This window comes from Chionomys nivalis, chromosome 14 (genome assembly GCF_950005125.1).
Source record: "Chionomys nivalis chromosome 14, mChiNiv1.1, whole genome shotgun sequence".
In the NCBI taxonomy this organism is placed as follows: domain Eukaryota; kingdom Metazoa; phylum Chordata; class Mammalia; order Rodentia; family Cricetidae; genus Chionomys; species Chionomys nivalis.
The window spans coordinates 9,762,061-9,785,893 of record NC_080099.1 but is presented as its reverse complement, the minus strand read 5'-3'; the positions used below and the strand labels follow the sequence as shown (position 1 = coordinate 9,785,893).

The window sequence follows — 23,833 nt, the reverse complement described above, 5'->3', positions numbered from 1 at the left end:
AAAAATAACTTGAGAAATGCTAGTCTAAGGTAACATTAAGTGGGATTTCATATGGCATATCAGGGATTCTATGGACTGCCCAGACACTATAGGCTAAAGGGCAAATCCATTCTTGGCATCTCTCCTGGCAGGGAGAAGCCATTAGCTCCTCCAGAGTGGGAGAGATTTGATGTTTTTAATTCACTGGTTGGTCTTTTGGCGGGATGGTGATAGATTTAGAGTTCAGTCTCAACACAGATTATCCGCATTGGTTGCTAGGTCACATGGGGTCAGTGGAGGGTCATTGTACAGTCTCATATCTCTAACCATGACCTTTCTATTCATGGGCCTACCAAGGACACACTGGGGTGGCCAAGGACAGAGTCCTCATCCAGGGCAGTCTGCCGGATGAACTGTCCTCACCACACGGTTCTGCATCCACCCTGCGGCAGTGGCGGCAGTTCCCTTATAGGCACTGTAAGAGACACATACAGTTGCACATTTTGTTGTTTATTCACATAATCCCGCCCACTCCCTCTTCTCCCCTTCAGTCTTCATACTGTTCTCCTTGTCCAGTCCACCGGTCCAGGCATCATTCACCTTGGGTTGCATTTCCCTTCCCAGTGTGTTGGTGAGCTGGCCCCATCGACACAGCATTGACTGGAAGTACATCTTGCCATCTTTGTTTCAGTCACTCTTGAGTTTTGCAGTGTGGCTGCAGGCCACGCCCACATAAACAATGAGTGTAGAGCCGAGCTGGTCTTAACCATGCCTGAGTTTTTCCCTCCTCTGTCAGGTGGGTTGAAGGAATTGTTTATGAGGCCTCAAGTGAGGTAGAGAGGCACAGATCCAAGACAGGACGGTAATTGATGTGTCTGCCTAACGAGTTAATGTACCTGAGTCTTCTAGATTTGCTTATGGCAGAATCAGAATGCACCATTTTTTTCTCCAGTCTTTGCCTAATCCCCGTTTTGAGAAACAGGTTCTTGCTGTGTATTTGAGACTGACCTTGAATACAATATCTTTCTGGCTCTGCCTCCTGAGTGCTGAGTTTAGAGATAAGTAACCTTGCACAGGCAGAATGTACCATTTCCCTTGCATTATGTATAGCTGATGGGCCTGCCTGGTGTGGGACTCATGGGATCTGAAGAAAGCTAAGCAGTGTAGAAGTGACATGATTTCTTTTCATATTCATATCTACTTTATGCTCTTACAAAATGCATTTCTTCACTGGTTTCTGTTCATCTCTTTCAAGGCTGCTGCAGCAGCTTTCTGGCTTCTCCATCATTCTCTGAATGGTCGGAGCTTGTGATTTCCATCAGTGTAGGGCCAGCAGCTAGTAACAGCCAGCTTACACTGCGGTCCTTAGAATTATGCTTGCCCCGTGTTTTTGAATGCTAATGAAGTTGCATAAGCTTTTACTTGAATTCTTCCCTGAAGGTAACCAGAGAGGCCTCAGTGATGGCGAGGCTGCAACTCAGATGAAGTCACCTTCCTCCTCCCTCTCCTCCCTTGAGAACCTTGTCTTCTGCCTGGGTGAGTGGGAGCAACACTAACATCCTGTCCCAACACTTTCAAGGACTGTTTCTGGTGTTGGCTGTCTTAGCTTGAAGTCCCCTAGAAGGAGATCCTGAGAGAAGGGTTTGAGATCACATAGTGTGTTTCAGAAGTGAGTAATGAAACAGCAGCCAAAGAGGAAGTGAGGCAGGGATGAGAAGGAAATGGAGAAAGAATGGGCTGCAAAGGGCTGGGGAGATGCTTTAGTACGTAAGGGTGCTTGCCAGGCGGTCTCGGGACTTGAGTTTGACCCTTGGAACCTATGATAGAAGGAAAGAATTGATTCCTGAAAACCGCTTTCTGAGCTCTGTGCATATAGATGTGCCCTGCACACACACACACACACACACACACACACACACACACACACATCCTTGGAAATGTGCTAGTAAGTAAATTGCCATTGTGGGAGACTGCTTTAATTTCCCCACAGAAATTGGAAAACAGTACCAAGTACGGACATGAGTTAGTCCGACCAAAGGATGCACTGCTGGGAGTTCGTATCAGAAAGCTGGACTGCCGAAGTGCTATAAATTGGGTGACTTAAAACAAGAGAGATCCCTGTCACCGGTCTAGGACTGAAGTCAGAAATCAAGGTGTTGACTGGTTTAGTCTGAGCACGTTTGATGCTTTGAGGAGGTAAAAATAACTAATTCAGTGACCTAACTTCCTCACTTTCTTTTAGTGGAGGAGATTGTGAAGGGAGATGAATAGAAGTATACTTTTGTGTATTTTTCTTCCTGTGGAAACACAAGCCTTTTAATGGAAGAGATCACATCTGTGCAGAGTCCAGTAAAATCAATATGTAAGCTGGACACTTTTCAGTTTACGTGCTGATTGATTCAAGACGCTGAAGTAATTTTAACTTAAATTAGTCGGAAGCCACATCAGTTTCACATCATGTATTTAGTAATCAGGAAGGATAAAATAAGGCCTCCTACAGGGTGCTGTGTAGGGAGTAATTGACAGCAACAATGAAAAACTCCAAAATCCTCCGTAGAAGCTGTCACTACTGGGGAATGACCACCGGAGGGCAACAGAGATCCCAGCACAGGATCTTGTAGAGCCGCTTTAGGAAGGTCCACCCAGGAGCGCCGTAGCTTTCCTTTGAACCTTTCATGACTCCAACAAAACAACTCATATCCTTCCATTCCATTCATCAGATACTATCTACTATGTGCTGGCTATTGTTTCGGAGGTCCTTGGGATACATCAGAGAAAGAATTAACCTGCTCTGAGGAGCTGACCCTCCAGGAGGGTTGACAGACCCTACCAATAAACACAAGAACAAAGTACTTGCGTATTTTAAATATAGTAACGATAATATAGAGATGCCTGCTGTTATCAAGTGCCTTCCACATAAACTCATGACACCCAAGATGGTAGTACCATCATCTCCTTCTATAAAGCAGCAGACTGGAGTACACTTTGAATGAACATCCGGTTTCTTTCCGGAAACGTAAAGTATATTTAGGCTGGAATTGGTTGTCTAGGGATCTAAGTCAGATTGCCAAGGCCTCTTCTGGCGCTGCAAGGTCCAGTCTGAAGACCTCTCTGCGGAGCTGGGGAGGCAGAGGGCTGCTCCGAGTGCCCCCCTGCGGCCTGTGTCGGACACACGGGCCGTGGCACAGAGGGCGGGACCGGAGGCGGGGCGAGGGCAGGGAAGGGGCGGGACCAGAGCGAGGGTGGGTGGGGCCTTCCCGCGCAAGAAGTCCCTGGGTAGTTTGTTCCAAGTCGCAGCCCGTACGGGTTCCTGGGGTTCCTGCGGTCGCCTCCCTTCCCTTAGTGGCGGAGGCGCCGTCACATGACAGGCAGGAGGCCGGAACTGGACGGCTTGCGTGAATTGCAGGAGTTTGACAGCAACAGACGGCGACGCCGCGGAGTCAGAGTGTATGGCCGAGGCCGTGAAGCCCCGCCGGGCCAAGGCCAAGGCCAGCCGGACCAAAAGCAAGGTGAGGATGCTGTCGCTCCCACACTAGCCCTCGGCTCCCCGCGCGGAGCCGTAGGGTCCCGTGCGGTCGTGCGGCTGTCAGGGCCACTTGGCCGCCTCCCAGTCCTGACCTCACTGGGCTTTTATCTTCTGTTCGTCTTCTTGGCTTCCCACACCAAAGCCTTTTCCTCCTTAGCCCCATCTCTGACTCCCTATCGTGTCCTTTGTTATATGGGAACATTTTCAGCCTCTGGAAATGTACGGAGAAGGTCCGTCCTTCCCTTGGGAGGTATATGGTTTATGGATTTCAGGGATGTGTCAGCCCTTCGTTTTCAAAATTCAGGGCGACAGTGTCATTTCCTATGAATCTGGTTGTTTACAATGTGACATGGATATCCAGAAATCAACAAAGGGCAGAGACCGCACAGTAGGGATGGATTTGAATTTTCTATGTTTTCTGGATTGTTGCATGCCGTAAGTGTGGTTTTAAGTTGACTTGTTTTAGGTATGTTTTGAATTTTTCGTTTTGCTCCTGTTTACTTGTTGCAGTGAACAAATTAAAATTTACCCCAACGTGGCGGTCAGACCTATCTATCATCCATCTATGTATCTATGTGTCTATCTATGTATCTATGTATCTATCTATGTATCTATCTATGTATGTATCTATGTATCTATCTATCTATCTATCTATCTATCTATCTATCTATCTATCTATCTATCTAATCTATCCATCCAGGGTTTTTAACCCACTTCTGCCTTTGGGTTGGTGGGAATAAAGACATGCCATCACACCTGACCATTGGATCTAAATAACATTGCCTTAATCCCAAACCCCAGAAGTAGTGGTGTTACTAAGTCCAAAGTATAATTTTGTGTGTGTGTCTGTGAACAAGTTTTAACAGCGATTTATGGGAACTTTAATAGAATGTAAAAGAAGTGCGTGGATCCCTTTTTGTAAGGTAGTATAGAATTAGACACATCAGAGTCAGAAATTTCTTTTTCTTTTTTTTTAGAGACAATTTTATACACACACACACACAAGCTGACCTCACTGTGTAGCCCAGGCTGTACTTGAACCTGAGCCTCCTACCTTCATTCTAGAAACATTACTTTCAACAGAGCTTCTATTTATTAATTAATTATTATTATTATTATTTTACTTTGGGTACTATGAGCACTTAAAAATAGAAACCTCTGTGTGTATGGTGAGGGGGCTTGAGTGCAGATTTGGTTGGACATTGTTCCGGTGAATGTTTGTGACCCAGAGGTTAGTCTTGGGTATTGTTCTTCAGGAGGAGTTGATTCCCTTACTTTTTGAGACAGATCCTCTGGCTGGGAATTGGGGATTGCTGTTTAGCTTAGGTTTGTCCAGGGCCATGACCTAGGATTTGTGTGTGTGCTCTGGGGCTGGAACCCAGTTCTCATGTTTCTATGGCTAACACTTTATGTAGTGTGACATCTTCCTACTGGCAGAAACATATATATTTGGTTTTTTGAGACAAGGTTTGTCTGTGTATCTTTGACTGTCCTAGAACTCACTCTGTAGACTAGGCTGGCCTCGAACTCATAGAGATCCGCCTGCCTCTGCTTCTCAAGTGCTGGTATTAAAGGCATGTACCACCATGCCTGGTTCAGAAACATTTTAAGAAAAGTAATTTTGCAGTATATTGGCTTGATCAAGAACTATCTCAGACAAACAGTTAACCAGCCATGCATAAACCCCTTGAGCTTGGAATTGGTAGTTTATAACATGAGTTATCTATAGAGAACAGAATATTAAATACTAATAATCTGTTTTTTTCCCTCAGATAAGTGGTAAAACTACAATCTAGACAGGTTAAATGATTATCCTAAATAATGCAGTTAGCATGGTTTAGCTCAAGGGAAAGCCAGAAACATGGCTTTCAATCCAGTAACTTAATCATTATTTTACATAAGTGTCTGTCTGTCCAAAGATAGCGTATTACGGACACCTTAAAAACAGTCAGCAAAGAGGATCCTCTCTTTATTTTGTTTCATATAATTTCTAAATTAAAAATGAAAATCTTAAGCTTTTAAGTCTTATGAAAAATGATTTGTCTCTTTTATCAACATATTTCAGGCAGTTTTCCTACATTACACATCCAATACTCTACTTCCTCAACTGATGAAGCTCATGTTAAAGCTTATTTCCAAGACATTTGCTTCAATTAGCAATCTCACGCACACTTTGCCCCGTCCTCCAAATCTTATCGGTCACTGAGAGTTGAATTTCTGTATGATGTGGTTCTTCATCATAACTGTTGCAACTCTTGCAAGGAGGGTTTTTGCTGAACTGCCCTCACTTTCACATTCTTTCTTACTGCAATTCTCTGAACTGAAGCTAGGTTGTTACATGCATATAAATACACACACATACATATGCATGTTACTGAATAGATAGGCTGGCTTCACAGAGATCAACTGCTTTTGTTTGAGTACTGATATCAAAGGTGTAAACCACCACGCCTGTTAGATTGCTGTTTTTTAAAAAGCCTTCCAAAAGCTGGGCTTGGTGGTGCACACCCATGGGCACGGGAAGCAGATGTAGACTGATCTCTGTGAGATCGAGGCCTGCCTGGTCTACATAGTTCCAGGACAGCCAGGGATACATAGTGAGACCCTGTCTCAAAACAGAGAACAAAGCCAAAACAAACAAACAACAACAACAACAACAAAAGGTCCAAAGCTCCACCCCCTAAAAAGTTCTATAGTTTTCTTATTTCACAGAGGATGGGACCAGAAGCATAATTTAAGGACCCCAGCCCAGCTTTCCTTTGAGCTTCTGTCACACCCGTCTTACTCTGTAGTTTCCTGTTTTAGAGCCTCGGCCTCACCCTTCCATGCTCCCTGCCCAGCTACTGCTTGTTGTTCCAGTTTGAGCCAAGCTCACTGGGAGCGTTCCCTTATCATCCTCGTGATACTCCCGTTTTCAGTAACTCTGTGAGCCATTTTATGTTCCTCTTCTCATCTGTAGCAACTTTGACAGCCACAGTCTACTCTGTCAGACAATGAACTCACTGAGCGAGGGATCACTCTTGTTCCCAGAGCCTTTCATAATTCCTCTAGTCACCTGATAAAGTTGACTGAGTTAAAAAAAAAAAAAGAACCAGCCATGAAGCACGTGTCCAAGCTTTATCCCTGAAGAACTAGCATAAGAAAACAAATAGAAAATGTCCATGACCCTCATGCTTGTCAGTCTAAGAAAATGGATTTGCTTTAGGGTAAGTAGCTGCAGTTGTTAACGCTGGCTATTGTTTGGACATAGTTATAAACTCCTGTATCATTGAAACTTCTCAGTGATGAGCAGATTCAAGGCTTAGCTCACGAAGGATAGTGTCATGTGCTGTTGTGTGTAGTAGAGAGCTGTGGCTTCTGGATTTGTCAGACACATTCCTCAGTGGTCAGTAATCTGGTAGGTGACTTCAGGATGACAGGCTGTGGTTAGGAATCTGGTGTTTACTACTGGATACTTTAGATGCAGCCCTAATGATGTTTTTATTCTGTCAGTGTGCATCTCTGTAAAAACATTCCCGCGACCCCGAGCATATGGACTTCATTTATCTTAGTAAATGTATGGTAAAAAGAACAGAATCTTAGATTTGAATTTACTCTGAAGACATAATAGATTTTATAGTAAGGCAGAGTGGTGATGCATGTCTGTAATCCCAGCACTCAGCAGACCAAAGGAAGAGGTTTGTGAGTTCCAGGCTATCTGGACTACATAACAAGTTCTAGGTTAGCTTGGCATTTTCTAACAAAACCCTGTCTCAACAACCAATAAGAGCATCTAGTAATTGATGGATGGATTGTTTTCTGCTTAACCCTTCCTGTGCATCCCTGTGGTCCTGCTTCCCCTGCTCTATTGCCTAGTTAATTAATTCCTTTGTTTCTTCTAGACATGAATTGTGATTAGAATAAAGTTGGGCAATGCTCTATACTATTATTTAGCCTCCCGAGATCCAGTCATTATTGAATACATGATGCCCACTTGTTTTCCTCAAAATGACTCCTAGGCATCTGGGATATAAGAAAATCTACAGGACTAGGTGGGAATTATAGTCTGGAGCAGAAACATCCCATGTGTGTTTTAGAACAAGCATAACTGCATGACTGTTTTCATATTGCTTAAAGAAGTGTGTCTGTGTTAGTGTGCACGTGCATACAGAAATGGACATCCCAGAGTTCCATCTCCAGGAGATAACTGTTGGTGACAGCTTGTTGTGTGTCTAGTTTAGCTTTTCCCTTCTCCCTATCACACACAACACTTCAGGGCATTTTATTGTGACAAGCCCAAGGTTCAGGAGTAAGTATTTCTAAGACCAGAAGTGATATAAAAGTTTTAAGGAAGAATATAACTTGTGAACAGAAACACAGGCAAATTCTCAGAAGCAGACAGTTGTTCTGCTCAGAGGACACAGGATGCTTTAATAGCATTGAAGAGAATCTACCTGGAGAGGTGTCTCTGTGGCGGAAGCCATGCTGTAGCCTCTGGGAACAGTGCACAAATGTCTTGAAAATGGAGCTCCTTATGGGAGGGCTCTTTGGAGAATCCCGCCCACCTGGCAAGGACTCATGGAGGTGATGCTGGAGACCCCTCTGCTGACCCTGGGGAGCTCTTGAGCTGCAGGCCTTTCTAACTCTGGCTCTGCTTATTCCTACGGCAATTCTCAGTGTTGCTCTGTCAGTTGTGACTGTGCAGAGTTGACTGGGCACAAAAACTGATAATTTTAATAAAGTTTCTTCAAGGAAATTAAGCATCTTTGCAGTCTATCACAGAAACCAGTTCCTTTGGCTGCCACTGGCTGTCTTTACATTCATCCCGAGTAAGCTGGAGGAACTCACTACGGTTAATGATTCCTGCTTACTTAACTGTTCTAAAAAAAGAGATAACTATATTCCAAGAACTTACATTTCTGCAGCATATTCACATTTTTTTGAATGATTTCATTTTAGTTTTTATCTTTTGGTTGTTCTGGGGTAGAACCCAAGGCTTTTTGACGGTGAGTGCTTTTCCACTGAACTGTATCCTGGCCCTGCATGATTTAAAAATGGGTTCCTTATGTGTATGCAACTTGTGCGAGGGTAAAAAGCAGAATAAATACAGATTTTTTATAATCTGCGTGTCTGTTTTTATATATAAGACATGTCTTTTGGACTGGAGAGCTGGCCCAGTGGGTAAGAGCTCTTGCTGCTCTTGCAGAGGACCTGGGTCTTGTTCACAGCACTCATGTTGAGGGGTTCACAGTTTCTTGTAACTAGTCCCAGGAATCTGGTATTCCCTTTTGGCCTTCATGGGCATTTCATGCATGTGGTACACACCCAGACAGGCACACATGCATATACATCAATTAAAAAGAAACAAGAGAAATTTTTTTTTTTTTTTTGAAACAAAGTTTCTCTATGTTGCTTTGGAGCCTGTCCTGGAACTCTCTCTGTAGACCAGGCTGGCCTTCCTTCGAGCTCATAGAGATCCCACAGCCTCTGCCTCCTGAGTATTAGGATTAAAGGTGTGCATCACTACTACTTGGCTAAGAAAATTTCTTAAAATTACCAGAGACATGAATTATTATGCTAGTGGCTTGAGAACACTGAGTTTTTTACATTTTATTTCACTATTGGTGAAGATAGTTATATTCACAATGTCTCCTAGTTCCCTTTTCCCTCCTGTCTAAAGTAAGTAGGCAAAATAATTGGAAGCTGACCATCTTTAATTTTTTTTTTTTTTTTTTTTTTTTTTTTTTGGTTTTTCGAGACAGGGTTTCTCTGTGGTTTTGGAGCCTGTCCTGGAACTAGCTCTTGTAGACCAGGCTGGTCTCGAACTCACAGAAATTCACCTGCCTCTGCCTCCTGAGTGCTGGGATTAAAGGCGTGTGCCACCACCGCCCATCTTGAAGCTGACCGTCTTTAATCAAAGTGGAGTGCAGGAGATTCCCAGCTTGGCATGAAAGTTCACTTCTGAATGTATTAGGAAGCTTACACAGTCATATGGAGAAGAGGAGGAGGTGCCTTTGGGAGGGTACATTCCTGCAAATGCAGTATGTTCAGTTAGGGTCATAGCTCAAGGGGAAAGTGTGGCAGAAAGGGACACCCCATCTATATTGGGTGATATTGTGAAGGTAGTGGGGAGGTGGATTCTCTGGGTGCTCGTGAGCCCACGTCACAAATGCTCAAAGGCACGGGACCTCGCTGGTTGATTTTGGTGTACATTCTCAACCGCTGACAGCTGTGGCCTGGGGTCAGCACTTCAGTCTTTAGAGAAGCTTCCTCGGGGTCCGCTCATGGCTCCCACATGTGACTGAGGAAACTGAGGTTTCCTTATTAATAGGAGAGGTTAGAACTGGACTCGAGGAAGCTCAAGGGTAGTTTTACTAGAGTTTCAGAGAAATTAAAGGACAGGTTAGGTGACAGTCCTGGGAACTTCCAGGAGAGACAGAGAAAAGGCAATGCTTTCAGCCTTGGCCATCTCAATCCAATTTTCACTCAGTTTAACTTCAAAAATCCCTGTAGTCTTTAACAGTCTCAGCATTGTTCAGTTGCCCCAAATCAAAGCATTGAAACCTATTAAATATAATAAAAGAATAGCAGTGGTTGGTCTGGAAGAAAACTGACATGGGCCTGATGTGGAATCAGAGAGCTTATTAAGAAAGGAAAAAGCACTCCTAAGAATGGCATTGGGTTAGCAAGCTGAGGGAAGAACCCCCAATGTCAAATGTAGATATTTATGTATAATTTAAAATTCTTCATCTGAAACAATCAGCTATTGTTATATTTCATATCTTGCTTTTAGGAAAAGAAGAAAGATGAAGCCCCTCAGACTTCCGTTGTAGTTTCTCTTCCAGAGACTTCTAGAGAGCAGGAAATTCCATCTCTAGCTTGTGAACTCAAGGGAGATGATCTGAAAGTGTCAGCTGATTCCCAGCACCACAAGGATGTCAGTGGATGGAACGAAAGTGAAATGTTTGATATACCACTCACCTCCTTGACTGTGGGTGATGAAGACTCCCTAATACTTGACTCAGAGGACCTGAAAGAAAGGGCAGAGATCAGAGCCCATGATGGAGATGGTGAAATCAAGTTGAAGGTTGACCCTGGAGACAATGTTATAACTAAAGTTGAACCTTCCAAGCACTTTACAGAGACCGAGGAAAGCACACTGATGCAACATGGACCTTCAGAAAGCACACCACAGTCTGGTTTCCCCTGTACTCAGCAGGAAACGGGAAGTTTACAAGTCAGAGAAACTCAGACCAGGAAAGAAGATGAAGAAGCCCTTAGTTCAAAGCTGCTTCAGATTGCTAGCTCACATACATCTTATGAAGCCAAAGAAGTTTCTCAGCCACCCAGAGTGAAGAAACTGTATCCTGAGTTGCCAGCTGAAATCGCGGAAGTACCAGCTTTGGTGGTTGTGAAGCCCTTGCTCTGCAGTGAGCGACTCTATCCAGAACTCCCATCTCCACCGGAACTAGTACCATTTACTAAAGAACAGCTAAAACTCTTGGAGCCTGGCTCATGGCTGGAAAATGTTGAGTCATATGTAGAAGAATTTGACAGCATTGCTCATCAGGACAGGCATGAGTTTTATGAGTTGCTTCTGAACTACTCACGATGCAGGAAGCAGTTGCTGTTGGCTGAGGCCGAGCTGCTCACTTTGATGTCTGATTGCCAAAACACCAAAAGTCGACTGTGGAGCTTTAAGGATGAACAAATGGCTGTACAGGTATTTTGGCTGTGTGTGTCAAGCTTCTCACCTTGGGGAATTGGTAGCTAAGCTGCCTTTCCTTCGGTGCTGTCTAGGATGTCTGTGTGTTAAACCTACCCAGCCCTGGCTCCATCAGTCCAGGAATCACAAGATCAAATGGCCACAGGGGCAGGCAGTAGTAATGTGTAGGCGAGGGCTGAGTAGGAGCATCTGCTGCGTCTAGAGGGAAAGCAGCTTTTGCCATCTAGCTGACTGATGTATGATTGACTTGCTACATCTTGGGATTTTTTTTTTTGTTTGTTTTTGTTTTTGTTTTTCGAGACAGGGTTTCTCTGTGGCTTTGGAGCCTGTCCTGGAACTAGCTCTGTAGACCAGGCTGGTCTCGAACTCACAGAGATCCGCCTGCCTCTGCCTCCCGAGTGCTGGGATTAAAGGTGTGCGCCACCATCGCCCGGCTACATCTTGGGATTTTTCAAGAGAGGCAGGAATGTGTTTTTTGCATGAAGGATTCTAACTGAGAGTGTTAGCAGCTAACTAAATACAAATATATGCAGATATATACACTTCTACACACAGCCTAAACCAGCAGCTGTGTCTCAAGGTAAAATTCAGCAGTGCAGTGTTAGTTTTAGAATTTGGTATAATGCCACAAGTGTGCAGTGAGTAGAGAGAGGATAAGAAAGTAGGAAAGCCCATTAAGTGTGACACCCTCTGGAGGTCAGAGCTGCCTTTTATTAAGGGACTGGGAGGGATGGTAATAAGAGAAGGCCATTTTTGACGTTTGACATTGAAGGAAAGCTGGAAGAGATACTGGTGACACATGATTTGCTGGCCCCTACCTTCCATTGTGCAGAACCTTGTATATCTCTTTGTAGATTCTGTGGAAAGAGACACATTTGGAAATACCGAGAAAGAAAGAAAGGGTAGAGAAAAAGCCCAGTGGAGAAATAAGAGCACTTGCTGCTCTTGCAGAGGACTGGTGTGATTCCCAGCATGCATGTAAGCAGCTTGTAACTAGTAACTCCAGTTCCAGGGGATCTGTTGCCCTCTTCTGACCTTCATGGGCAGCCAGATGTTCATTTGGTACACATACAGTCATGCAGATGAAACAGTCATGCAAATAGAATAAAATTAAAACAAAATGAAAACGAAAAGAAAGGAAATGAAAGGATAGACTCAAAGTATGGTGGGAGAAATTTATATAATGGAGAAGGGTTCCTTTCCAGAAAGAATGAGGTAGATCTAGAGGTGTTTCGGATACTGTGTAGTTGAGGGATAGCACATTGGCCTTGGTAATTTTAGCATAGAAAGTAAGATGCCAGTTGTGAGTTTTACGGACAAATGTTACTGCTTCCACGCTGACCTTGCCGGGGTACTCTCTACGGAACTTGTTGTGTATTTGTGGTTGGCAGTGTTCTCTGACTCATGGCCGTTATTTGCCCGTATTGTTTTGTATGTGTAGAGTTGGGCCCTCACTGTGATTATAAGCTTCTCAAAAACGGCGCTGAAGCCTGTGTCTTCCACTTGCTGCCTGGCTGCATCAGGTGCAGCTGGTTTCATATTTCCTCCTTCATCTGCCCATAGGGTATCTGCGCAGATCAAGTGAAAGTTTACGGTCATCACCACTACCAGAGAGTAGAGATGAATGAAAATGTCCTGGGAGAATTGAAGAAGCTGTTTGATGCCAAATCTGAGCACCTCCACCAGACACTGGCCCTTCACTCTTACACTTCTGTGCTCTCGAGGTTGCAAGTGGAGTCGTACATCTACACGCTGCTCAATAGCTCAGCTGTTCTGAGGTCTTTAGCAGTTTCCCAGCAAGATCAAGGTAGGTAAATAGTGAGTTTTCTCTTATACTTGCCTGTGGAAAAAAACTGAGGGTAACTGTGAGTCAACTGTAGTTATGGATGGTTGTAAGCTGCCATGTGGATGCAGGGCATCAAGACCTGGTGGGTCCTCAGCGGGAACAGCAGGTGCCCTACCCACTGACTGAGCTGTCCGGCCCCCAGGATACCTTTTCATCCTTTTGCTTTTCTCTTACATTTTATTTACTTGTTTTTTTTTTCCCCTCACATTCTTGTTTTTTGAATTTCTAACTGGCGCTCTGTAACGTTCTGAAGTAGAAATTCTAATTTCTTTCTTTTCTCATGTTGGTTCCCTGCTCTGCCCTGACGTGTCTTCCGCCCTCTCACACATGTGAAGTCAAGTACTCTGCCAACAGAGTCCGTCGTCAGACCAAGTGTCTAACATATTAGTAGAACTTTGTGGGGGATTGTTTTGGGAGAGGGGAAGAATTTATTTGGCTTACAGTTCAAATAGTTACATCTGTCCTCATGGCAGGGAAATCATGATAGCAGGATTTAAGCAGCTGTTCATTGGATCCTCATTCAGGATGCCAAACCTGAAGACCAGCCCCCAGTGACCCACTTCCTCTAATAAGGCTCCACTTCCTACGGGATCCACAACCTTCCAGAAATCACCATCAACTGGGCACCAAGTGTTGAAGTAAATTAGGGAAGATTTCACATTCAAAGCACAGTGTTTTGCTTTTAGCCCTGGTCAAGTCAATTCAATTTTCACTCAGTTTAAGTTCAAAAATCCTCATAGTCTTGAAAATTCTCAGCATTGTTCAGTTGCCCCAAATCAAAGTGTTGAAACTTATTAAATATAATAAAACAATAGCAGTGGTTGGTCTGGAAGAAAACTGACCTGTAACTCCTTTTGTAAGAGTGCAGTTCAAGCTGGGCATTGGTGGTATATGTCTTTAATCCCATATTGGGGAGGCAGAGGCAGGTGGATATCTGTGAGTTCAAGGTCAGCCTGGTCTACAGAGCGAGTTCCAGACCAGGCTCCAAAGGTACACAGAAAAACCCTGTCTGGAAAAACCAAAAAGAAAGAAAGAAAGAAAGAAAGAAAGAAAGAAAGAAAGAAAGAAAGAAAGAAAGAAAGAGAAAGAAAGGGGGGGGGGAGAGAGAGAGAGAGAGAGAGAGAGAGAGAGAATGTAATTCATAAGGAGAAAGGGCCTGGAGGCCCTTGTTGGCCTCGAGGTGGGAGGAAGAGTGTTAGGTATTACCTGGAGATCTAAACAAGATCAGGCCTTAATGGAAAGGAGAGTCATCCCTTGAAAGCCTAGATACAACCTTCATTAAGAGAGAATAAAACTAGGCCCAGCACCCAGGAGGCAGAGGTAGAGGCAGGTGGATCTCTGTGAGTTTTAGGCCAGTCTGGTCTACATAGTGAGTTCTAAGACAGCCTGGGCTATGTAGTGAGACCCTCTCTATAAAAATCCAAACCAGACCATGGCAAAAGAGAATAAGAGAGAGATGGGAGAAATAAGAGAGTGTGTGTGCACGTGTGAGTGGGTGAGTGAGAGAGAGAGCACAAGAGCATGAATGTGCCACAATGCCAGGGATGGGTGGCGGCAGGGGAGAATCTTCAGATCACATCTCTATGCAAAATCTCGAGAAGCCTTCAGAACAATCCTAAGAACAAAGAAAATTGTGATGTTTTGTAACACTTATACTGATGGGAAGTTTCACATCATGTGATTTAGTTTCAGTACAGTATGACAAAGTGTGGAGGAGCCAGGTATCATAAATTGAAAGCCGTCAAATCATAGCACAGATGACTTCTTAAGTCTCTGTCCCAGACAGAGCTGCAGGGAGGTGTGGTCTAGTTCAGGCTGTAGAATCTAGCCTGAGGGTGCAGGCCCTTGTTCTGACAGAGCCAGCAGGGTAAGCATCAAATCCTGTCGCCCATGTCTGGGCATTTGGGGCTTGAATCATCAGCACCCCAAAGTCCCTGGTAGCCCTCCTTGTCACTCTGCTACCCACAACACTATAGTCTCTGTATTGGACTGGCCACATCTGCTCCATGCCTGCTGCTCTCCTTGGTGGATGTCCCTTGGTTCTGGCATCTTCAGCATCCTGAGGTCTTCATGGCAACTTAGGCTTCATGTTCTCAGCCTTATTTGATGGCCCTGCAGTGCCTCTCTGCAGGGAATTTGACTTTGCCCATATTGTCCAGCCTTATCCTGCAGCTTTGAGGAACCTTGGAGTAAGACACCATGGCCCCCTTACTGTTCTACGTACTGTGGAAAGTGGCACTGAGTTCCCCCAGCCAGAAATAGAGCGTGACCCACTTCTCTCAGATATACTTGCTGATGCTTGTTTACCAGGAAGGAACACTTTCAGGGCATTCTCAGTTTAGGCTCGACCTTTTAAATACACACACACAAGTTGGAGTGTTGAATGCTTAGGGCCTTGCCCTCCGTGTGTCCTGCCCTCCCAGTGCGGAACCCGAGGCTTCTCTTCTTCAGCACTGCCCTGTCTGCAGCTTTGAACTCGCCCCTTTCCTGGCTAACCCACACGTTGTTCATGTCTTTCTGTTCCCCTTGTTGCTCTCTTTCCTCGTAGACCTGGGTAAGAAAAGTGAGCACTAGCCATGCTGTAACTTGAGATTTTCTCCTCCAAACAAATTAGTCTGTAATTTTGGGTAGGATGGTCAAGATTCTTCACCAGGATATCACAGGAATAACTTCTGTCCCAGTTCCCAATAGAATTCTTGCTTAGCTCTGTGGTGGTTTGAAAGACAATGGCCCCCCAAAACATTGGCACTATTTAAAGGTGAGGTTTTTTGGAGTAGGTGTGGTCTTTTTGGAGGAAGTGTCACTGTGGGAGTATACTTTGAGTCTCCTATACTCAAGCTATTCCCAGTGTCTCAGTTCACTTCCTGTTGCCTTCTGATCAAGATGTAGCCAGCACCATGTCTGCCTGAATGCTGCCATGCTCCCTGCCTTGATGATAATGAACTGAACCTCTGAACTGTAAGCTGCCACCTCAGTTAAATGTTTTCTTTTGTAAGAGTTGCTGTGGTCATGGCGTCTCTTCTCAGCAATGAAAACCCTAATTAAGACAAGCTCCAAAACACTTCATGAGCCAAGCCCTCATTGTCTGTATCTCTCTTAACACTCTGGTCTTCCAAACTCTCAGCAGAATGACCCATCAAGTTCTGCTCATATCAGTTCAGTGCTTGTTCAGCCCATAGTTCTAAACTCTTCTATGTTTATCTAGCAAGAGCAGTTCCAAAGCATACGGAGCACATGTCAATCTTGTTACAGCAGCCCCACTCCTTGGTGATGTCTCTTTGTGTTACTGCTCTTCTGACAAGAGACAGCTTAAGGCAGAAGTGTTTGCTTTGACTCAGTTCAATAGGACGTAGTCCCTCAAGGGTCATGGCAGCAGGAGCACCCTCAGTCAGGAAGTGAACAGCCTCTTTGGGTTTTTATCTGAACTAAATGTTTTACACTTTTTGGTTTCTTTGCTTTAAGTGGAGAAGCTAAAAGTCCTCAGTACCATTAGGAGCTCTCAGCTAAGCCCCTCGTCTTTGCAGGCTCTAAACTGACAGGCAGCATTCCCTCTGACGTGTGTCAGCTGAAGGAGTGCATCAGCGTCTTGTTCATGTTCACCAGGAGAGTGAGTGAGGATGCCCAGTTCCACGAGGACATCCTTCTCTGGCTGCAGAAGCTGGTAAGGGAACAGCTGCAGGCAAGGAGGTGTTTCATTGCTTGGGTAATCTAAGACTAGTTTCTTATTTTGTGTTTCATATTTCTTTATTCTATAGCTTTTCCAGTTAATTCATTTAATGAGTTAATCACTTTTCTTTGATGGTTACAAGTGATTTGTCTTGTTACTTTGTGTGTCTAATGAGCTCTGGCTTCCAGGTCAGGAGGAAATGCAGAGGGAGGTGAGGACTGACTGCTGACCCACCACGTGCCTAATCATGTTTGATGACAAACTTAGTGATGCTTAGTGATGAGAAGAAAGGTGTCAGGATTTGGAAAATTTAGGTGTTTTACAGAGAAGACCTATGTCTGGGCACTCTAGAAAGGTTGCATGCACCCCCAGCTCACTGCGTGCATGAGTTTATTAAACTAGTGAAAACACGAGTCTTTTCTTGTTCAGGTGTCAGTATTACAAAGAGTTGGCTGTCCTGGAGATCACTTCTTCCTCCTCAACCACATTCTCCGGTGCCCAGCTGGCGTCAGTAAATGGGCTGTTCCTTTCATTCAGGTATGATGATCTTTTGATTCTAGGGGTGTGGTGGGTATTTTTATTAGTTTTCCTTAAGAAATGTCTAAAACAACCCATTCCCCAAAGACCTAATTGAGTGCTATTTAAATAAAAAGTAAAAGACATATATTCCTATTACTTGTATTCTTAATGTATCTGCATGGACTTATGTGCACAGTATCCATGTAGGTATCTGCAGAGGCTAGAAGGCATTGATGTGTAACTGGACTTAAAAGTGGTTGTGAGCTTCCTGATCTGGGTGCAGGGAACCAAACCTTCCCCTCTCTCTCTTGAGGAGCAGTGAGTCTAACCACTGAGCCCTTTGCCTGGTTCCCTCAATAAAGCCTTTAAACCAGGAGTGAATGTGTATAGGGTTAGTGCCAGCACTTTCTGGGTCATCACAGGTGAAGAGATTAGCACAGAATTGCAAAAGTTCAGCTGCAAGCCAGCTTGGTAGGCTCACAAGTGTTTAGTTTATTTTGGTAAGGTTTGAGTAGGACAGCTTACCAGGACTGTTTGTCTTTTCTGTAATAATCACTACAACTCTAATCCATCTCACAGTACAATTGATACTAGCATAGCAGGGAGATCTAGGTCTGTTAGCAGCATGCATACACTTACCAGTTGACCATATGGTTTATAGTTTCTCTTATGCCAAGCCCCCTTTGGCCATTTTTATTATTCCTAGCCACCACTCAGATAGCAGGAACCAAAATGTATATCAAATTCAACCCAACTCCTTCATATTTTCTTTAATATTTCTGGTGGTGTGGAGCCTAAGTCACTCTGATAATGATGATGATGAGGTTTTGTTTTTCTTGGTTTAAAGCAGCTGTGCTGTGCTCCAACAGCTGCTGCAAGTGTTTGACATCAGCTGCTCATCCTCTGCTCTGAGATAGTGTGCAGGTAACGACTCCAGCCGTGCCTTGTGCTTTGGAGCAGGTGTCGGCTTAGCTTTGTCCTCTGACTAGCATCTTGCTTATTCGATACGTGTAAACCAGCATGAGCTGGTTTTCTACAGTATGCTTTTTTTCATTTTCTGATTTCAGATCAAAGTGTTGAACAACCCTTCAGGGGTCTTTCATTTTATGCAGTCCCTTGCCCTGCTGATGTCTCCTGTCAAGTAAGTGTGGAAGAGCCTTGAAAAATAGAAATTGAATACTCTATCAAAGTGTTGGTTTCCTTAACTGCCCACATCCAGAGAGAACTGCTAAGGGAAGTGTTGGCATTCTAGAATTTAACACTGCAGATTTTCTTTGGGTTTGATACTCCCATCCCAAAGTGGTATATCTAGCTGCTTATTAGCCTTTCTCGTGTCCTCCCCTTTTTAGCGGGTTTGTCTCTCATTGTGTGTCATTGTGAAAGGTGCCACAAACTAAGAGATGGTATGTTCCTTAGACTAGAGGGGATCTGGTGTACGAGTTGAACTGTGGAGCCGTGAGACTGCCGAGGAGTTACTGTAGCAGTAAAGAGTTGAGCAGTCGGAGACAGGTCCACAGTGGAAGAGTCGGCTTCCAAGAGCGGGTTGGATGTCATTAGCTGAGGGGCTGGGGAGAAGAGTTTGAGAAAAGGCCCTGATCGAGGGTTGCAGAGGGCTGGGGTGTAGATAGCTGAAGGTCATGGCTGGAGACTGGAGGGTAGAAGGCCTTGAAATCAAAGCTGGAGGACCTACACTTGATGTGGCTTGGCCTGTGAACAAGTGAGAGGTTTTTGAATAGGGAGCAAAACTTGTACTCAAGGAAGATTAGGCCAGGCGTGGTGGGACACACCTGTTATCGCTGCACCCCAGAGCTTGTGACTGTTTGGAGGATCATCAGTTCAAGGTCAACTTGGGTTACACCAAAAGCGGGGGGTGGGGGTTGCTTTGGACAGACAGTGAACTGGAGACAGAATAGTATGTACTTTTTCATTGCTTCATTGATGGCTGCAGGCATTTATGCCTCTCCTGCCTCAGGATCCCAACTGGCCACACAGCAAAAGGACAGGCATGTTTTTGGTCCTGGGCGGATGCAGAGCCTGCTTGTTGGCGACCCTGACACTGTTACTACCAGCTAACCTGCTTCTCCTATAGTAACCTAGGTCACTGTAGGAGATAGAATGTGGGAACTAGCCGCCTCTTCCTGGGAAGTGGGTTAGCTGATTATAGGATGCAGAGAGGGACTGTGTCCCTCCTGACTCTAGACCTGTGTGTGCCCAGAGACCAGGAGGGCGTCCATAGCAGAAGTACAAAGAAGGGATGTTCTTTTGTAATTTTTGTTTTTGTTTTAAGATTTATTTATTATGTATACAGTGTCCTGCCTGCATGTATGCCTACACACCAGAAGATGGCACAATATCTCATTACAGATGGTTGTGAGTCACCATGTGGTTGCTGGGAAATGAACTCATGCTTTTTGTTTGTTGGGAATCAAACTCATGACCTCAGAAAGAGCAGCCGGTACTCTTAACCTCTGAGCTAACTCTCCAGCCCCCAAGGAGGGCTGTTTTATACATAAGAAAAATGAAAGTTTCTGACAACATGCAAGTGACACATACCAATGGACACGTGGGGAAAGGGAAATATTTGAACGTCAGAGCTGGAGTCTGTAGGAGGTTTCTGTCTAAAGAGAGAAGTGGAGGGGTACTTATTCACAGAGGACTGCAGATGTGGTCCAAGAGGAAACTGTTCAGGTTACATTGCTCATCCGGTGGAACAGCCACTTGGAAAATCTTGTCGCTCTTTTTCTGGCCTCCATCCTTTACTGCCTGCACGCAGAGGCCGCTCCTGAGCAGGGAGGTAATGTCTGACTAGGCGTGTTTGCCTTATGTATGCCTTTTGGCCCCAAACAGCTTCTCTACCAACTGCGTAATACCTTTTTATTTTTGATAAGATACAATTTTAATCATGTGTCAGGATATACACATATACAGTATGTGTGAGTGTGGGTGCCCATGGAGGCCAAAAGAGGGCTCTGGATCCCATGGAGCTGGGGTTGCAGGAGCTGCCTGATGTGAATGCTAGCTTGTGCAAGAACAGCAAGTGCTCTTTACCTCGTAGACCAGATCTAGAACTTGTTATCATCAATCCCAGGCTGACCTTGAACTCAGAGAGATCTGCCTGCCTCTGCCTTCTCAGTACTGGGATTTAAAGCTAAGCACTGTTATTCCTGGCCTTAGTTCTTCTTTTTTGATCATTTAAACCATTTGGTGGCTGGGCTGATTACTGACTCTTCCTTAGCCTAGGTGATCCAAACATGCTCGTATCAGACTTTCTCTGTCCATATGGTCAGATTCTTGTCTGTTGTCTTTTAGAAACCGAGCAGAGTTTATGTGCCACATGAAGCCCAGTGAGTGGAAGCCATCATCTTCAGGGCCTGCATCTGGGAATTGGACACTCGTAGATGAAGGAGGAGAAGAGGTAACTTGTGTCTGCAGTGTTCCCTTTAATCAATTTTGAGCTCTGCTTACATGCAAAACATTGTTCTAAGCACTTTCTTGTAAATCTTGATTGTCCCAGTGACCCTATGAGGTGAGTAATGCTGAGACCCTCTTTTACAGATAGGGACAACAGATGTGTAAAGGAAGGTAACTTGTTTCGGGTCGTGTGGTCATTAAATGTAAAACCTCTAGAGTACGTTCCCAAGCCAGTAGCCCACCCTGATGTCCTTTGTAGGTGTGTTCAGATGGCAGAAGCGGGAACTGGAAAATGGAGTAGAGTGGTACTTTGTGAAATGTATATTAAGGTTTTATTTTGCACAGTAACAGGTTCCTGGGACTAGGATCTCACAGATGACCTTCTTTGAATAATTTTGATGAAAATCTAATGAATAAAAAAATCTAGCTTCTCAAGACAATTTTAAAAAAGTTTTAAGATAACTCTTGTTAATTTTTCTTTCCTCTACAAGTGATTAGTGGTGTATTTGGTTTTTTTTTTTGTTGTTTTGTTTTTTTTTGTTTTGAGACAGGGCTTCTCTGTAGCTTTGGAGCCTGTCCTGGAACTAGCTCTTGTAGACAAGGCTGGCCTCGAACTCACAGAAATCCACCTGCCTCTGTCTTCTGAGTGCTGGGATTAAAGATGTGTGCCACTTCTGCCCATCTTTAGTGGTGTGTATTTAAGGGATTTTTCTTCTGCTCATTCAAAGTTCCTGGGCCTGTTTCTGGCTGAGCCCCTGATTTGGCCAGCACAGAGCCTCAGCAGGTAAAGGCCCTTGCCATCAGATGTAATCTGTCTCAAACCCGAATTTTATGTTCTAAGATGCTCACTAAAATCCTTTGTCTGAGGAATAGAAACTGGACAGCAGTCCCCAAAGTGACTCCCATGCTGCTGTGGGGGTCGTGTTGATGAATCGCACCAGGGTCCATTCAGGGACGAGTGCTCCCATTCAGGGACGAGTGCTTGTCTTGTTCTTTATCCCTTCGATGGCTTGTAGCAGGTGGTGGGAACTGATGTAGGCATGCAAACACTTGTGGGAAAACTGAGTTTCTTAGGAGCTAATATAAATTCTCTTTGGAAGACTGTAACGAAATAATGTTTTTTGTTTGTTCATTCTTTGCTTTTCCCTAACGTGGTGTTTCTTTAAAATAGTCTTTTTTTTTTTTTAAATCTTTTTATTTTTGATGGATTCCCTGAAGTTAACCCCAGAGACAGATTCTACAGTGGTGCTTGCTTCTTGGTTAGCACTCACTAAAAAGGAGTGAATTCAAGAACTTAGGGAGTTAGGCATCATGGTATATGCCTTTAATTTCAGCACTGCATGGGGAGAGGAAGGAGGATCCTGATATGTAGGACAAACGAGGCTAGATTGCAAGACACTCACCCATCAAAAACAAAAACAAAAAAAGAGAAAAAAACCCAAAATCAAAAAACATAGGCCAAAGACCAACAACAGGAAAAAAATAAAAGCTGCTTCCCTAAGGAAACAAGTAAAACCCAACAACAATAGCAGCAAGCAAGGAAAAGCAAAAGCAGCCCAGAAGAAGTTAGTACTGTTAGTACTGGAGACTGCTAAGAGCTTGGTTGGATCCGAAAAGTCTGTGCGGGGCCTGTGGTTCATCCACATCATTGGGTTCTCAACACGAGCTCCACTAAGGCTCCCTTGGGTGACTTATGAAGCTTGTCAGGCCCACACGTAGGGCCAGTTTTCTGGAGCCTACCGGGTGATCTAATGTCCAGCTGGAGTCAAGAACTCTTGTTAGCCGTTATATACATGGTGGTATTCTATTTTGTTATGTACATGGTGGTATTCTATTTTGTTATGTACATGGTGGTATTCTATTTTGTTATGTACATGGTGGTATTCTATTTTGTTATGTACATGGTGGTATTCTATTTTGTTATGTACATGGTGGTATTCTATTTTGTTATGTACATGGTGGTATTCTATTTTGCATTACTTGATATACTTGAAGTAAGTTAGTTTTATAAACACAGAGGTTTTGTGAGGAGACTACTTGAGGAGGTGTCTATAGGACCACATTGTGACTTGGATTTAGTCTCTGTAACCCCAGCCTGGGTAGCTGATGTGACGTGGCATCTTCCCTTTAGGATGAAGACCCTGAGACCAGTTGGATTCTACTTAATGAAGATGACTTGGTCGTCCTTCTGTCTCAGTTTCCCTTTCATGAACTCTTTCAACATCTTCTTGGCTTTAAAGCAAAAGGTAGATAGTTTTTCTTGTCATGACTGAAAGGTGTCACTGGTACAAGCTCCGAGGAAGCATCAAGCCTTGCATTTGGGTGGGCTGCTCCTGGGGTGTTTTCCTGTGCCCACCTATGCAAAACCTCCTTTCTCTTATATTTGTACTTTTTTTTTAAACTTCATGCTTAAATGAAGAAGGCCTGCTAGTGTACATGTTGCCTAGGTTAAATACATTGTTCTTACTGTACATCCCACTTTGATATTGGAGCCAGAGAGATGAATTAATCCCAACCCTCCTGGCTTTCTCACTGGATTATATACTTGTGTTCTGTAATGTTACATCATAGTAATTATATTTTCCTATCTGTTTCACTTCTAGGTGATTATTTACCTGAAACAACAAGGCCCCAAGAGATGATGAAAATTTTTGCCTTTGCCAACTCATTAGTGGAACTCCTGGCTGTGGGGTTAGAAACCTTTAACAGAGCTCGCTATAGGCAGTTTGTAAAGCGCATTGGATACTTGATCAGGTAATGTTGCTGTTGACACATCATGCCACTGTCTCCTTGCTTAGACACAGACCTGCAGAGGGATGGATGGTCATACTTAGGTCTTCTCATAAAAGTGAGATATTTCTTCCATCACTTAGATGGGGATTTTATAAATGTTTCTAATGAAATTATTTGATTAATTATCTCAGATTCAATTGATTTTTTAACATATAATTATCATTGGAGTTCTGATTTTCAAAGCTGCTGCTGGAGAGAAGGGTCAGAAAAGATGCAGGGAGCCCTAGTGTTCTACTGCCAAGAGGGCCCTGTGCCACAGCAGCTTTTAGAAAGGACAGCATTTAATTGGGGGCTTACAGTTCATAGGTTCTTTTGTCTGTTAGCTTCATGGTGGGACATGGTGGCGTGCAGGCAGACAGTGCTGGAGAAGGAGCTGAAAGAATTGTA

General features: G+C 44.1%; 1 protein-coding gene across 3 annotated transcripts in view; it reads left to right on the top strand.

Annotated features, from left to right (window-relative positions):
• Window positions 1–3,380: 3,380 nt before the first annotated feature.
• The window catches only part of Epg5 (ectopic P-granules 5 autophagy tethering factor), a 91,101-nt gene continuing 70,648 nt past the window's right edge, over window positions 3,381–23,833 (top strand). For all 3 annotated transcript variants that reach the window (XM_057788480.1, XM_057788481.1, XM_057788479.1), the window contains exons 1-9: window positions 3,381–3,488; window positions 10,278–11,207; window positions 12,774–13,017; window positions 16,581–16,717; window positions 17,153–17,260; window positions 18,310–18,383; window positions 20,552–20,657; window positions 22,785–22,899; window positions 23,257–23,407. In XM_057788480.1, the coding sequence (XP_057644463.1) occupies window positions 3,429–3,488; window positions 10,278–11,207; window positions 12,774–13,017; window positions 16,581–16,717; window positions 17,153–17,260; window positions 18,310–18,383; window positions 20,552–20,657; window positions 22,785–22,899; window positions 23,257–23,407 (1,925 nt within the window). In that variant the 5' untranslated portion in view covers window positions 3,381–3,428. The remainder of the gene's footprint in view (window positions 3,489–10,277; window positions 11,208–12,773; window positions 13,018–16,580; window positions 16,718–17,152; window positions 17,261–18,309; window positions 18,384–20,551; window positions 20,658–22,784; window positions 22,900–23,256; window positions 23,408–23,833) is intronic.